At 39.5% G+C, this 13,556-nt stretch overlaps 3 protein-coding genes across 3 annotated transcripts; 2 read left to right on the plus strand and 1 right to left on the minus strand.

Annotated features, from left to right (window-relative positions):
* On the plus strand, window positions 1–2,100 carry LOC137950929 (beta-glucosidase 12-like). The gene is made up of 10 exons (XM_068797594.1): window positions 1–76; window positions 176–253; window positions 353–440; window positions 547–799; window positions 903–1,018; window positions 1,098–1,315; window positions 1,413–1,444; window positions 1,507–1,609; window positions 1,702–1,810; window positions 1,895–2,100. The coding sequence occupies exons 1-10, from the start codon at window positions 16–18 to the stop codon at window positions 2,064–2,066; spliced, it is 1,230 nt and encodes a 409-aa protein (XP_068653695.1). The 5' UTR covers window positions 1–15; the 3' UTR covers window positions 2,067–2,100.
* A 1,087-nt stretch (window positions 2,101–3,187) lies between these two features.
* LOC137950336 (beta-glucosidase 12-like) lies at window positions 3,188–6,365 on the plus strand. The gene is made up of 13 exons (XM_068796741.1): window positions 3,188–3,340; window positions 3,452–3,521; window positions 3,986–4,044; window positions 4,206–4,281; window positions 4,416–4,493; window positions 4,570–4,657; window positions 4,743–4,995; window positions 5,068–5,183; window positions 5,263–5,480; window positions 5,578–5,609; window positions 5,699–5,801; window positions 5,889–5,997; window positions 6,122–6,365. Exons 1-13 carry the CDS (start codon window positions 3,188–3,190, stop codon window positions 6,318–6,320), a joined length of 1,554 nt encoding a protein of 517 aa, XP_068652842.1. The 3' UTR covers window positions 6,321–6,365.
* Window positions 6,366–9,183: 2,818 nt separating this feature from the next.
* LOC137950802 (protein NETWORKED 2A-like) lies at window positions 9,184–13,342 on the minus strand. The gene is made up of 2 exons (XM_068797428.1): window positions 13,161–13,342; window positions 9,184–12,018 (listed from the first exon to the last, which is right to left on the minus strand). Exons 1-2 carry the CDS (start codon window positions 13,252–13,254, stop codon window positions 9,302–9,304), a joined length of 2,811 nt encoding a protein of 936 aa, XP_068653529.1. The 5' UTR covers window positions 13,255–13,342; the 3' UTR covers window positions 9,184–9,301.
* Between the last annotated feature and the right edge of the window lie 214 nt (window positions 13,343–13,556).

The following is a 13,556-nucleotide window of genomic DNA, read 5'->3' on the forward strand; positions in this document are numbered from 1 at the left end:
GAAGACGTGAAACTTATGAAGGAAATGGGTCTTAATGCCTTCAGACTCTCCATCTCTTGGCCAAGAATTCTCCCACGTAAGACCAATTCCTGTAACTCTGTTTTGTTCCCTCATGTAATCGAACAAAAACCCAGAATTTTTTTTTTCTAATCCATAAAAAAAAATTAAATCGCAGATGGACGGCTCCGAGGAGGAGTGAATGAGGAAGGCATTCGATACTACAACGATCTCATCAACGAGCTCCTAGCTAACGGTGCTTTTAACCAATTAATCATCTCTCTTTTGCACTCATCCAGCCATCGTTTAATTGATTATCATAAAGTTGATATCATTTAATACTAATGACATCCAGGTCTGAAGCCCTTCGTGACTCTATTCCACTGGGATACTCCTCAAAGCCTCGAAGAAGCCTACGGCGGCTTCCTAAGTTCGAAGATTGTGTACGCTTCCATTTTTTTGGCTTTTCATGATTTCCATATTTTCAAATTTAAAATTTACCCGAGTAATGCAAATCACACCGTGTTTGCTGCCAAAATGAATCCTCAGGACGGATTTTCGAGATTATGCAGATGTTTGCTTCAGAGCATTCGGTGATCGAGTGAAGCACTGGATTACTTTAAACGAGCCATGGACTTACAGCATGGGAGGTTATGATCGGGGAAGTCTCGCCCCTGGCAGATGCTCTCCTTGGGTTGCAAACTGCACCGGTGGTGATTCAGCGACGGAGCCTTATATTGTAGCGCACAATCTCCTCCTCGCTCATGCTGCTGCAGTCAAATGTTACAAGACTAACTACCGGGTAAATTAAAGCTTTGTTTTTCTTTCCAAAATAGAATTGAGACACGGCCATTTTCTTTCTCTATGCATGCTTCAACCTTTCGAGATGACAAGCTGGGTTGCAGGCCTCTCAGAAAGGTTCAATTGGAATAACCCTGGTGTCCCACTGGTTTCTACCCTCATCTAGGTCCACATCCAATGGCTATGCAGCTCAACGAGCTGTCGACTTCATGTATGGATGGTGAGTGGGAATCATCCGTGACCGTGATGGCATCAATCATCCATCTAGACATTCTTACCAAGGGGGGTGATTTTCGCAGGTTCATGGACCCATTAGTCCATGGTGACTATCCACTCACCATGAGAAGCTACATCGGAGATCGTTTACCCAGATTTACCCAAAAACAGTCTCAAATAGTAAAAGGATCCTTCCATTTTATTGGATTAAATTACTATACGACTTACTATGCAACCGATGCTGGGATGCCTAATAGTGTCAATGTGAGCTACTCAACTGATTCTCGCAGCAATCTTTCAGGTAAACTAATAGTCAGTTACTACTTAAATGTATTTTCTAATTGTTACGAACTTGGTTTCTCAATTGTTTTGACAGCATCCGGCTGTTATTTTGGCAGGCATCCGAAATGGGATTCCCATTGGACCTCAGGTAAGATCATATCGATCTGAAGAACTCTTTATATAAAATGTGAGACCTTCCATATTACGCAGGCGGCTTCAAGATGGCTGTTTGTCTACCCACGAGGGATTCGAGATGTTTTAATGTACACAAAAACGAGATACAACGATCCCGTTGTTTACATAACAGAGAACGGTATTGTAACAAATTTTCTGATTGGAAGAAGAAGAGTCTGCTGCAATTGGAGACAGGAGCGCTGAATAAGTGTTATGGTTTCAATTGACCAGGGATAAGTGAATTCAACAATGACACACTGACGCTCCATCAAGCCCTCCAGGATCCTCTGAGAATCGACTTCTATCATGGTCATCTTAGTAACGTTCAAGAAGCCATCAGGTTTGAGCACATATCCACTCCACTTGTCTGCTACCTCATCTTCACATAGAGTGATTGTTTGAATTATTGTGGGGGCATTGGTAGGGCTGGTGCAAGGGTGAAGGGTTACTTTGCGTGGTCGCTTCTGGATAACTTTGAATGGGTAGATGGCTACACAGTTCGATTTGGAATCAATTATGTGGACTACAAAAACGGGTTGAAGCGGTACCGGAAGCAATCCTCCTACTGGTTTGAGAAGTTCCTCGAGGCACACTAGATGTAAATGCAATCCTTGTTATGTAATAATTAAGCTCTACGTGAAAACAATTGTGAGCGTGGTTTAATTTAAAAGTCGTTGCCAAGGATTTTATTCTTCTCTAGTCGTGAACTTCTTCTTCTCCAAATTAGGAATATCTTTTTTGATCAATGCTACATTGCCATTGTCATCCGTTAAGTACGCTTGCTAAGGAAATGCATTAGTCACTTGGTCACCTCTATACCATTGATCATAATCTTTTGTGGCTCCTACACGCATAATTTGAAAGGCAGATGGCTACATAGTTCGATTTGGGATTAACTTTGTCAACTTCAAGAAGAGGTTGAAGCGATACCAAAAGCAATCCTCCTACTGGTATGAGAAATTCCTCAAGGCGCACTAGAGGAAAGTGAGATCCTTGTAAAGCTATAATCTGTTCTTCATGAAAATAATTATGCATGTCGTTGAACTCAACAACCAGTAATTATAATGCACTAGGTCTAGTCGTTGAGAAGGATTTTCTTAGTAATTCTCTCGTGGTCATGAAGTCAAATGAACGTTAAAGTTTGGCAATAAGGATCTCTTAATATTGAGGTTTTGATGGCCGAAATTTGTTATAAAGAAGGGAATATGCATGTGTTTTCCTTTGCTTCTTATTTTCCGTTTCAGTTTGAATGTGTGTAAGAAGAGTAATCAACGTATTAAGGTGACGACAATAAGGAGCTGTCCGTCGTCCCAGTTTAAGCTTGCATTACTCCGTTTCTCAAAGATTACAAGTTGTGAGGTTTGGGCAATTAAAATCTGTTCTTATAACTATTCTTTTCCATGGAAGCACTTGTTTTTGTTAATCATCTAAGCATTCAGTTTCGATACGGCGTAAAAGCAAATAACTGAGTTTCTATATCAAATATAGTTCTGTAGATAGAGCTTCAGTACACTAACGGTGGCAGCCCCCTGGAAAGGCCATTCAAATTGTTGGATAACATTACGGTTATTATCTACAGTTAGAAGGCTTATCTGATTTCAGTGATTTCCTATTTTTAATAATTTTAATTTTTTTTTTAGTTGGCTGGCAGTCGGGCAATGGAGCTTCTTTCCTTATAAATAAAGGGGAAGAGCCAACAGTGAAGATACATCTGGCAATGGAGCTTAAACCTTCTCACGACCTCGTTCTCTTCGTCCTCTCCTTCCTACTTGTAAATGGGTTCGCTGCTTCCGCCGATGACAAAGATTCTCTTAACCGGACAACATTCCCCGCCGGTTTCATCTTTGGCACTGCTTCTGCTGCTTATCAGGTTCCGTTAACGAGCAAAAACCTCGCTCTCTCTTTTTCATTTTGTTTTCTGTTATCCTAATGCTTGCATTTCAAAGTTGATGTGGAAGAAACGAATGTGTACGATTTGCAGTATGAAGGAGCTGTAACTGAAGGAGGAAGAGGACCCAGCCTTTGGGATGCATACACTCACAGACACCCAGGTTCACTTTCCCCGACAGTAGTTTATATCATTTTAGTTTCCTGACTTGTTAACATTGGTAGCTTACGTACGACTGCACAAGCAAACTTAAAAAGGAGTTTGAAGAAAATAGCTTCGTTCGTCTAAGGACTCTGAACTTCTTCTATTATTTTTTTAAAAAAATTGGCACTGATAAGTAATAATAACACTTAGGAGTGGGTGACAGGAGAAATGGCCGAACCCACATGCACTCGCAAATGAGATCTGTCAAGGATGGCACTAAAAAAGAGTCACATTTGAGAATCTTCCAGTCCAATCAATTGTCACATCTTATCTCTTTGGTCTGTTTTTTAGGGTAAGAAGTTCATCATTGATCATATTATAGGAAAACGTTATACACATGCCGAGCAAGCAAAGCACTAAAATTTCAATATGTCTAGCATAGTCAGCAAGGCTTTCAAAGCTAATAATAGAGATATTGGACAGAGAGGATAAAAGACAGGAGCAATGGGGACGTCGCTGTGGATTCCTATCATCACTATAAGGTGCGTTACTCTGTTGCTGTTTTTTTCCCTTTTTTTGTTTTTTCAGATTTCTATCATCACTATAAGGTGCGTTTCTCTGTTACTGTTTTTTGCCCTTTGTGTGTTGTCTCTGCAAATGTTTTGTTATCAAGGAAGAGCTTAAAAAATAGCTTTATTCACAGGAGGACGTTAAGCTTATGAAAGAAATGGGCCTTGATGCCTACAGATTTTCCATCTCTTGGCCAAGAATTCTCCCATGTAAGACCAATTTCTGTAACCCCATTTTGTTCCCTTTTATGTAGAATATACCTTCATCGAACAAAAACCCAGAAAAAAAATGTTAAAGAAGTCGGCATTAATCTATATTCCATCAAATTATAACTAAATCGCAGATGGACATCTACGAGGAGGAGTGAACGAGGAAGGCATTCGATACTACAACAATCTCATCAACGAGCTTCTGTCACACGGTACAAACGGCCTTCCGTTAATTTCTTCTCATGAAGTTCGTCCATGCATGATTAAATCCTAATTAATGACACCCAGGTGTGAAGCCATTTGTGACTCTGTTCCACTGGGATACTCCCGAAAGCCTCGAAAATGCCTACGGCGGTTTCTTAAGTTCCAAAATTGTGTATGCTTCATTTTTGTATTTTCATGATTTTCATTTTTTGGAGTTTAAAAGTATCCCCGTGTTTGATACCCAAATGCATCCATAGGGCGGATTTTCGAGATTATGCCGATGTTTGCTTTAGAGCATTCGGTGATCGAGTGAAGCACTGGATTACTTTAAACGAGCCGTGGACTTACAGCATGGGAGGTTATGATAAGGGAAACCTCGCCCCTGGTAGATGCTCTCCTTGGGTCGCTAACTGTACAGGTGGCGATTCAGCCACGGAGCCTTACATTGTAGGCCACAACCTCCTCCTCGCTCATGCAGCTGCTTTCAAACGTTACAAGACTAAATACCAGGTAAACTGAAGACGTTTTTGCTTTTTAAATTAAGAAATAAATCATTGCTCTTGACTTCCTCTCTGGTTGCAGGCCTCTCAGAAAGGTTCAATCGGAATAACCCTGGTGTCCCAAATGTTTCTACCCTCTTCTAACTCCACGTCTAATATCAATGCAGCTCAACGAGCTGTCGACTTCATGTATGGATGGTGAGTGGGAATCATCCGTGACCGTGATATGGCATCAATCAACCATCTAGACAATCTTACCAAGGGGTGGTTTGCGCAGGTTCATGGACCCATTAGTCCATGGTGACTATCCACTCACCATGAGAAGCAATGCTGGAAATCGGCTACCCAAATTCACCCGAAAAGAGTCTCGTATGGTGAAGGGATCCTTCGATTTCATCGGACTAAATTACTATACCACTTACTATGCAACTGATGCTGGCTCCTCTAACAGTCTCCATAAAAGCTACTCTACGGATTCCCACTGCAACCTTTCGGGTAAACTAAATAGACAGGAACGACTTTAAATGAATTTCTAATTGTTACATACATGGTTTCTCAATTGGTTTGCATTATCTGCCCATTATTTTGACAGGCATCCGTAATGGGATTCCCATCGGACCTCAGGTCAGTTCATCCTAAACTTTTCAATTAAAAACAAATAAAGAGGAGTTTCTGAATTGAATTGGACTAATTCCTAATGGAACTTCGTATAGGCGGCTACAAAATGGCTGTATGTCTACCCACGAGGAATTCGAGATCTTTTGATGTACACTAAGAAGAGATACAACAATCCAGTTATTTACGTAACGGAGAACGGTATTATTGTACTGTGAGAAATATCCTCTTATTACGAGAATTGGACACAGGAGGAGGCTGAATAAGTGAACTGTTTTCAATTCGCAGGGATAAGTGAATTCAACAATGAGAAACAGACGCTGCAACAGGCCCTGCAGGATCATATGAGAATCGACTATTATCACGGGCATCTTCGTAACGTCCAAGAAGCCATCAGGTTTGAACACACACGCTTGCTTTTGTTTACTCATGTACACATAATTTATCAACATTATCATTTCCGATTCCGAGCACTCTACTCTCTTCTCATAGTGATGTAATAATTGTCGGACATTTAATAGGGCTGGCGCAAGGGTGAAGGGTTACTTTGCATGGTCGCTTCTGGATAACTTTGAATGGGCGGATGGCTACACAGTTCGGTTTGGAATCAATTATGTGGACTACAAAAACGGGTTGAAGCGGCACCGAAAGCAATCCTCCTACTGGTTTGAGAAGTTCCTCAAGGCACACTCAGATGAATCTGCAATCCATGTTACGTAATAATTTGCTCTAGGTGAAACAATTAGGTGTGCCTGTGTGCGGTTTAAATCAAGGATTCTCTTATATACTCTCGAGTAGTTTGGCTTAAGGATTTTTTTATATTTCAGTTTTTAAAGCCCGATCTTATTTACTCTGTATGGTCCTTTTTCATGTTATAGCCATCCTATCTTTTCACAGGAGATAATGGTGGAGCTGAACCCATAAGTTTGGTGGTCAAGCAAATATTGGCCGCCCTATATAAAATAACGTTATAGGTCATTATTACGTGTTAGACAGCATCGTTTCCAGAAGAGATTAGAGATATATCTCATCCAGAGTAGCGAAAATCTTGGTCGACATAAGCGAGGAGCGATTCTCCTTCCTCTTACCAGGTAACTAGAGGATTTTTTCTCTTCGTTGTTCTTTCCAAATTAAGAATTAAAACGCTGCCATTTTCTTTCTTTAAGACTGCCATGAATTAATAAACAACCTTTCGAGCTGGGTTGCCGGGTTCTCATAAAGGTTCAATCGGAATACCCTGGTGCCCCACTGGTTTCAACCCTGATCTGGGTCCGCGGCTAAGAGCGATTCTGCTCAATGAACTACGGATTTCATATATGGTTGGTGAGTGAGAATCACACCACATGGTAATGATCCTTAGCTTCATTGACCCTCAGTCCTTGGTGAGTATCCACTCACCATGAGAGCCTGTGTTGGAAAGCGGCTATCCAGATTCACCCGAAAACAGCCTCATCCTGTGAAAGGATCCTTCGATTTCATCGGATTAAATCACTATACTAATTATGGAACAATTGGCTGTTTTTCAAGTACAAGCAATAACAATGGCAAACAAAATCAGTAAGCAAACACTTCAAGAACTAAAGGAGAATTAGCATCAAGGTACTTGAATTAGACCAACCGGACATATAATAAGGAATTACAAGTCCAAAAGAATCAGAAACATACTAATTTCGGCCATTTATCTGATCGGGAATCAGGTAAATAAACATAAATGAAATACTCTTACTTTTATCAGATGGAACAGAAACAGAATAACAAAACAGTAGTTAGAACAATATACAGAATAACTTATTCTATCTTGTCCATATACCATTTACACCCTAGTCAGGTCCTAACAGAATGATTGATTGACTTCCTATAAGACATGGTTATTACATACTAGAAACTTTTAGGTGGACCAAGCTTTAGATGATACGAAAGAACAGAATAGATATTTTGTTTGTACATGATAACATCTACCAGCAGTTGTTTATGCATTCTGAATCCTTGGTCAAAAAGCTTCTATGTGGAAAGAGATTCATTTGAGGGTACCTTAGGAAGGATAAGAAATTGGCACATCAAATGCAAAGACAGGAGAAAATGCATCTATAACCAAACCAATTCTTTTTTACTGCTCTCTCTACTACATCACAACCAGTGGAGAGCAAAGCATTATAATCGACAGGTAACATTCATGATAACAGATGAATTCCCCCAAAGTTATGTGTGAACTTACAAAGATGGTTAATCTGAACCAGGCAGTCATAACTAACCTCAAAAGATCTTCAACTAGCATTTATACCAGAATAGTATTTTAAAGATATAAAGCAAAAGAATTTGTGGGGAAGAGACATATTTTGTCATATCAAACAATTAACAAAAGTAGTTAAGCAAGAAAGTGAGGGTGGATCATTTAACTTAAAAAATAGTAATAAATACTTCTAAAAAGCAATGCAGCACAAGGCAATGAATGTAATTAATAGAAAGCTGTAAATATTTTCAATGCCCTTTCCTGTTCCACCTTTGTGAACAAGCTTGTTGCAGGCAAAAGTTCAAATTCCAAACATGCTTCTTTACCTACAGACCACTTCTTTTATACCTTCTTTATCTGTACACGGATGGAAGAAAAAACATGCTCTCTTCAAGCTGGGTAAGTGCAGCTCATTGTCCATGTAGATATCTCCCAAAACTGAATAAAGACCCACTTCTAGCTTCGGCTCATGAGATTCAACAGATTCATATCTACCGGCATACAAAATAGAAAATTTTTCATTCACAAGTAAAGCAAAAGAAACTCTTTTTTTTTTTTTTAAATGTATAGTGAAATGTAAAGATCTGAATATCTGATAACTGGTGTCTAAACTGCTGTTTGAAATTTGTAAGAAAATCCATATATTGGAGTACACAGGAATGGCGCCAGATGCACCTAAACTCAAATCCAAGAACATAGAAAGGTCATCTGCACTGACACTCAGTTTTTCGAGTCCCTGAAGAACTCAGATCTCAAGTTTGAATAGTAGATTTTGGTCATATGTAGGCAAAAAGTTTGAAAGAGGAGACCAAGAGGGAAAATCAAGATGGTGCACCTAGAGGGAAGATCTAAAGGGGCAGATGAAAGTTCAAGTGAGAGGGTGGGCAGTAGCAGGGGCAGGGGAGAAACATTTTCACCGATGACAGCATGCTGTCACCACTACAGTATTCACAAAACAGCATTTAATCAAGTTCTGTGAGAATGAATATCTCCTGTCAACACCTTAGTGCCATCCATTGCCGGAACAATATCCTCATCTGTCATGATGGATGAAATGTTATGGGAGCCGTCTGCTCACTAACATTAACCCAGTTACAGTGGCCAGCAAGTGCTTTCGCATGGCCAATATGTAATTCTGTCTTGTAATTTGAGGGCTTTAGATACATTGTCTTGCTCTCATCCCTATTTTTTCAGAACGATAAACCATAAGCTTCCAAATATATGGAGCGTGAGAACTACCAAGAGGAAACAATGAATGTAAAAGCAGGTGATAAGAACAACCTGTTTTCATTTGGTGCAAATTTGGAACAGAGTGTTACACCTCAAAGTTTCAAAGTTGTGTATAATTAAAAAAATAGCCTAAATGTTCAAACTACAGAAATTTATATTTCATGAAGTTAGACTACTCTGAGCAAATGGCCGGATCCTACAAAAAGAAAAAAAAATGGAAAGAATGCCAATGTAAGCCAATTTACATTGATGGCCTGCCTCCAGTTTTCATTGCCTGATACTGCTTTTGAAATGCTGGATTCATCACGCACGAGAAGATTGATGGCTTAGGTTTTTTGGATTTAATCCCAAATATGAATGACCTCAGTGGAATTCGAGTCCGACCCATTGTGTGCCTCATGCTGGGGAAGTGGTACTGACTGTGGTGACTATGTCTGAAGCCTGGTTCCCCATATTTCTTCCTTAATTTGGCAAGGATCTTCTCAACTTCAGATAGAAGACCCATTACATACTCTAGACCTACCTGAAGCTCTTCTGAAACCATATTATTTTCTTGTTCTATGTTCAAAACCTCTCCCTGAAATTTTGCAGCTTGTAAAGCTGTGAATTCTACTTGTGCATTATCCAAACCCATCTTTAAAACTTCTGAAATCTCTTCTTGAACCTTTGCTAAGGATGATAGTTTGAGCCGCAGTTCTTCTTTAAGCATAGCATTTTGACTTAGCCAGCCAGACATTTCAGCCCTTAGTTCCTTCAGACTTCTGTCTACATTAGCAATGTCTGGTTTCTCCAAAGTGGTTGTGGAGTTAGAACTACTGCTTGGTTGTTTTTTCCTTTCCTTAAATTTTGAGCATTCAGTCTTTAACCCCTGTATTGATATCTGGAATTTCTGTATCTGGTGGAAGGAATTACTAAACCTGAGCCAAAATTCTAAGTTTTCAGCTAATAGTCCATCTATGTCTCTTCGAAATTTGTCTTCAACTGATGAAGGAGAATTTGGTTCATCAGCAGGAAACATCTCGCTTTGTTCTTCCGTTGGGAGGGGTCTGATTGAATCGTCTGTTCTTTCTGTTGAACCTCCTATTTGATTGTTGGAAGCCGTTTGGTTTGAATCATCTGTTGTCAAAACAGGCAACGAAGACTGTGATGTGTCAAGCTTGCTTCGCTGCCTGCAATGCTGTGATTTTTTTATTTCTGCCAGATGGCAATCAGTACCTTCATCACCATTTTCCAAAAGATTCATCTTTTGCTTAAGGGACCTAATCTCCAAATCCTTCATGGTGTTTGCACTTTTTAATTCTCTTACTTCTGCCATTGTTCGAAAGATGGTTTCTTGGTTCTTCTTTTCTACTTCAGAAAGCCTTTTCTTGACATCCTTATAGTTTCGAAGAATGGATGTGTACTCTGTTAGCAAGACCTTTTCCCTATTTTCCAACCCATTAAAGAATAATTGCTGCCACACTGGATCTTCGAGCTCCATCTCTGGTCCTTGTCCGTCTATTTTGTTAGGAACATTAGTGCTTACTTCACTCCTGGATGAACTCTTCCTCTCAATTTCCTCCTTTTGTTCAAATGCTTCTTGGTTGACTTCAACATTAGTCTCCTTAAATTGATCATGAGCTTCTTCCGGACAAGGTTTGGGATTCATGGTTTCATTTATTTCTTTTTTTGCTCTTACCATCATGTCCTCTGAGCTACTTGAGTCATTTGGAAGGGATATCTCATATCCATTTTCTTTGAAGGCTTCACTTAAGTGGATCTGGGTCTGACCATTGTGATCATTAACTGAGAGACTGAGATCCAGACTCCCATGTAACTCGTTATCAATCTCTTTTACCTTTTCACTCAAATTACAGCCATTAATCACACCGATCTTATCCTCTTCCAAAGTTTGCAAACTTTTATGAAGTTCATCAGTCTCCAATCTTAATCTCTTTATAAGAGCAGTCTGTGAAGAAACTGAATTATCCAAACTTAGTACTTTGTTCACAAGCTCATCAATCTTCTCTGCCAGTTCAGACACAAAGGGAGAAGCATCCGGATTCATGTCACAGTTTTCTTTTACTTTCTCATGTATAGATAAACCCTCTTGGTGAAGAATGTCAAAATTTTCCACTGAAGTCTTTGTAGCAGAACTAGATATGTCAGTATCATCAAAAATCTTATTTTCTGGAGGATTTTCCAGAGACTCCCCTTTAAGAGCCTTTAGTTTCTCCTCCACATTCTTCACCCTCTCAGATTCAACTTTCGACTCTTCAACAGATCTTTTCTGTTTCTCTTGCAACTGGGCCAAGGTTTCCTCACACGACTTCAAAGCTGTGGCTGCCATTATAGCTCGAGCTTCATCATCCTCAATCACTGAATCTACATTAAACTCATCTTGCAATTTAAACACTTCCTCTTGCATCTCAGTTATGTGAGACTCGATATCCCAATATTTCTCCACGGCACTCTCGTATGAGCTTTTCACAAATTCTTTCTCTGTCTGGAGAACCAAGATGCCTTTTTGAAGCTTATCTATCTCCTCACGTGCCTTGTCATCGACCAAACTGGTACTGAGAATTCCCTGATGTTGTGGTATTTTGGGAGGTAATTCAAGTTTATTCCCTTTCTTTGGCATCCTGATATTTAATTTTGGGATATCTGGTAAATTTTTTGGAGCTTTTGGGGGATCTACATCAGAAACAAGTTTTTTCTGCATGCCGTCTTCATCATCTTCTTCATCCACAGGGAACTGAACTTGATCGGGGAACACATTAGCTATGGTGTTATTGGCATTTTGCAACTCTCCTGAGATATGATCATATCTTTCAGCCAAGGCTCTGTAAGCCCGATAAGTTTCTTCTACAAAATTTATAAGCTCGGGCCTTTTCCTGTAATACATTTCAGCTCTCTTGGCAAAGGAATCTGCATCCTCTTCAATAAGTTTTAGGATGGATGTCACCTTATTCTCCATATCTGCAGTTGAAAAATTCATTACAGATAATCATTACCGTTACTGCCGCTTCTGCGGCTATTACTTCAATTACCTCTATTATCAAAAGTGCTGAAGATCAACAAACTCTTCTAATTGTTTAAACATACTGCGTTTAGGACGAGCAAGACCAAATAGAAGAGACAACTGTATGATGAAATGAGAAGTATTAAGGCTATGCAATTTACTTTTCATTTTTCAGTAAAAGCTGAAATATGTAGCTCCACAAAAGCTGCCTCCCAGGCAGTAGGATGAACATGATGTAGAATTGTAAAGCCAAATAATTTTTTTTTTATATTTGCTTATAAAAAGAGAAGAAAGATTTCATTAAGACAGTCCCCAAGGGAAAGAAAGATACAGCCAAGACAGGCACAAAGAAAAAAAAAATATAAAAAGATATTGAAGAGCACACAAACTATTAGATATTGCAAAACTATGAATTCAACAATTAGAATTTGTTTTGGTTTACTTTTCTTTGACTAAGTTAATAATTTCTAACTCGTTCACTTATATCCCTCTGTCTCCTCTGTTTCTTTCTCCATTTTTTGTTAGATCAATATTGAGAAGTACTTTTCCACCTTCCATTTTTATATTCAACAAAGACTTAGGAACAACAAAATTTTGAGGGTGGTTCAAAACTATGGAAATTCTGTATGGAGAGAAGGGATCTGTTGTCAACTCGAATCACTCAAAGAAACCCGAGAGCATAAGGCTTCACTAACTCGAAATCCTAATGTTTTTGATATCATATATAGCATGCAAGATATCCAGAAACTCAACCAATTCAAGATTTTATGATTCCAAGCTTGCAATAGAAAATCTTTTTTCCGTTTTCTGATCTTTGGAACTATCGTTACGTTGAACGGGTACCATATAGAATGGCGGGTTGTTAGAGAAATGAAGAAATAAAATTTGAATTATTTTCCTTTTGGGTTCACGGTGGACCACAGCAATGAATCTTGCTGCACTTCCCAATTTTAGTGAGAACATATAACCCATCGGCTGAAACTGCCAATCCACTGGAAATTTCGTAACCGGTGGAGAAAACTTTGTCACTCACCTATCCAACAATCAAGGCAAAAGAAGTCATCTAAGATCAAATGACAAGAAACGGAAGCAAAAATACCTTGGAGGTTTTGCTCCAGCCATTTGGATTGTCTTGTTCTGATGTGGCTGACCAACCACCAGGAATATGCATTATTTGCGGCTCTGTGCAGCATATTTCCACTCTCTCTCTCCCTTTCTCTATCTTCTCTGAAAGTCTAGAACAAAGGCATTGACTGTTCCCTGGAAGAGAGAAACTCGAGTCGCTGTCTGCCACTTTTCTTTATTGTACAACATCGACAGAAAGATGGAAATTCTTAAGGAAGAAAGGAGAAGGAAAAGGAAGGAGAGCTAAAAATAGAGAGTTGTTAGTAGCTATAATGGAGGACTGAATTTGTGGGGGTCTGAGGACAAAGAGCTGCGCGAGACTTGTGGGGAGGTGGGTGGGCAAATCGTCGGAAAGGCGCCGAAGAAGGGG

This window comes from Aristolochia californica, unplaced genomic scaffold (genome assembly GCF_029961685.1).
Source record: "Aristolochia californica isolate CCGP_79_NKW_82.1479 unplaced genomic scaffold, dmAriCali1.0.hap1 SCAF_14, whole genome shotgun sequence".
Taxonomy (NCBI): Eukaryota; Viridiplantae; Streptophyta; class Magnoliopsida; order Piperales; family Aristolochiaceae; genus Aristolochia; species Aristolochia californica.

Coding starts and splice junctions, on each gene's coding strand:
- LOC137950929 (XM_068797594.1), top strand. CDS start 16: ATGAAGGAAATGGGTCTTAATGCCTTCAGACTCTCCATCTCTTGGCCA. Junction 77..175: donor TTGGCCAAGAATTCTCCCAC/GTAAGACCAATT, acceptor ATTAAATCGCAG/ATGGACGGCTCCGAGGAGGA. Junction 800..902: donor GTTACAAGACTAACTACCGG/GTAAATTAAAGC, acceptor GCTGGGTTGCAG/GCCTCTCAGAAAGGTTCAAT.
- LOC137950802 (XM_068797428.1), bottom strand. CDS start 13,254: ATGCTGCACAGAGCCGCAAATAATGCATATTCCTGGTGGTTGGTCAGC. Junction 12,019..13,160: donor GCTGGAGCAAAACCTCCAAG/GTATTTTTGCTT, acceptor TTTCAACTGCAG/ATATGGAGAATAAGGTGACA.
- LOC137950336 (XM_068796741.1), top strand. CDS start 3,188: ATGGAGCTTAAACCTTCTCACGACCTCGTTCTCTTCGTCCTCTCCTTC. Junction 5,184..5,262: donor GTCGACTTCATGTATGGATG/GTGAGTGGGAAT, acceptor TGGTTTGCGCAG/GTTCATGGACCCATTAGTCC. Junction 5,481..5,577: donor TTCCCACTGCAACCTTTCGG/GTAAACTAAATA, acceptor TTATTTTGACAG/GCATCCGTAATGGGATTCCC.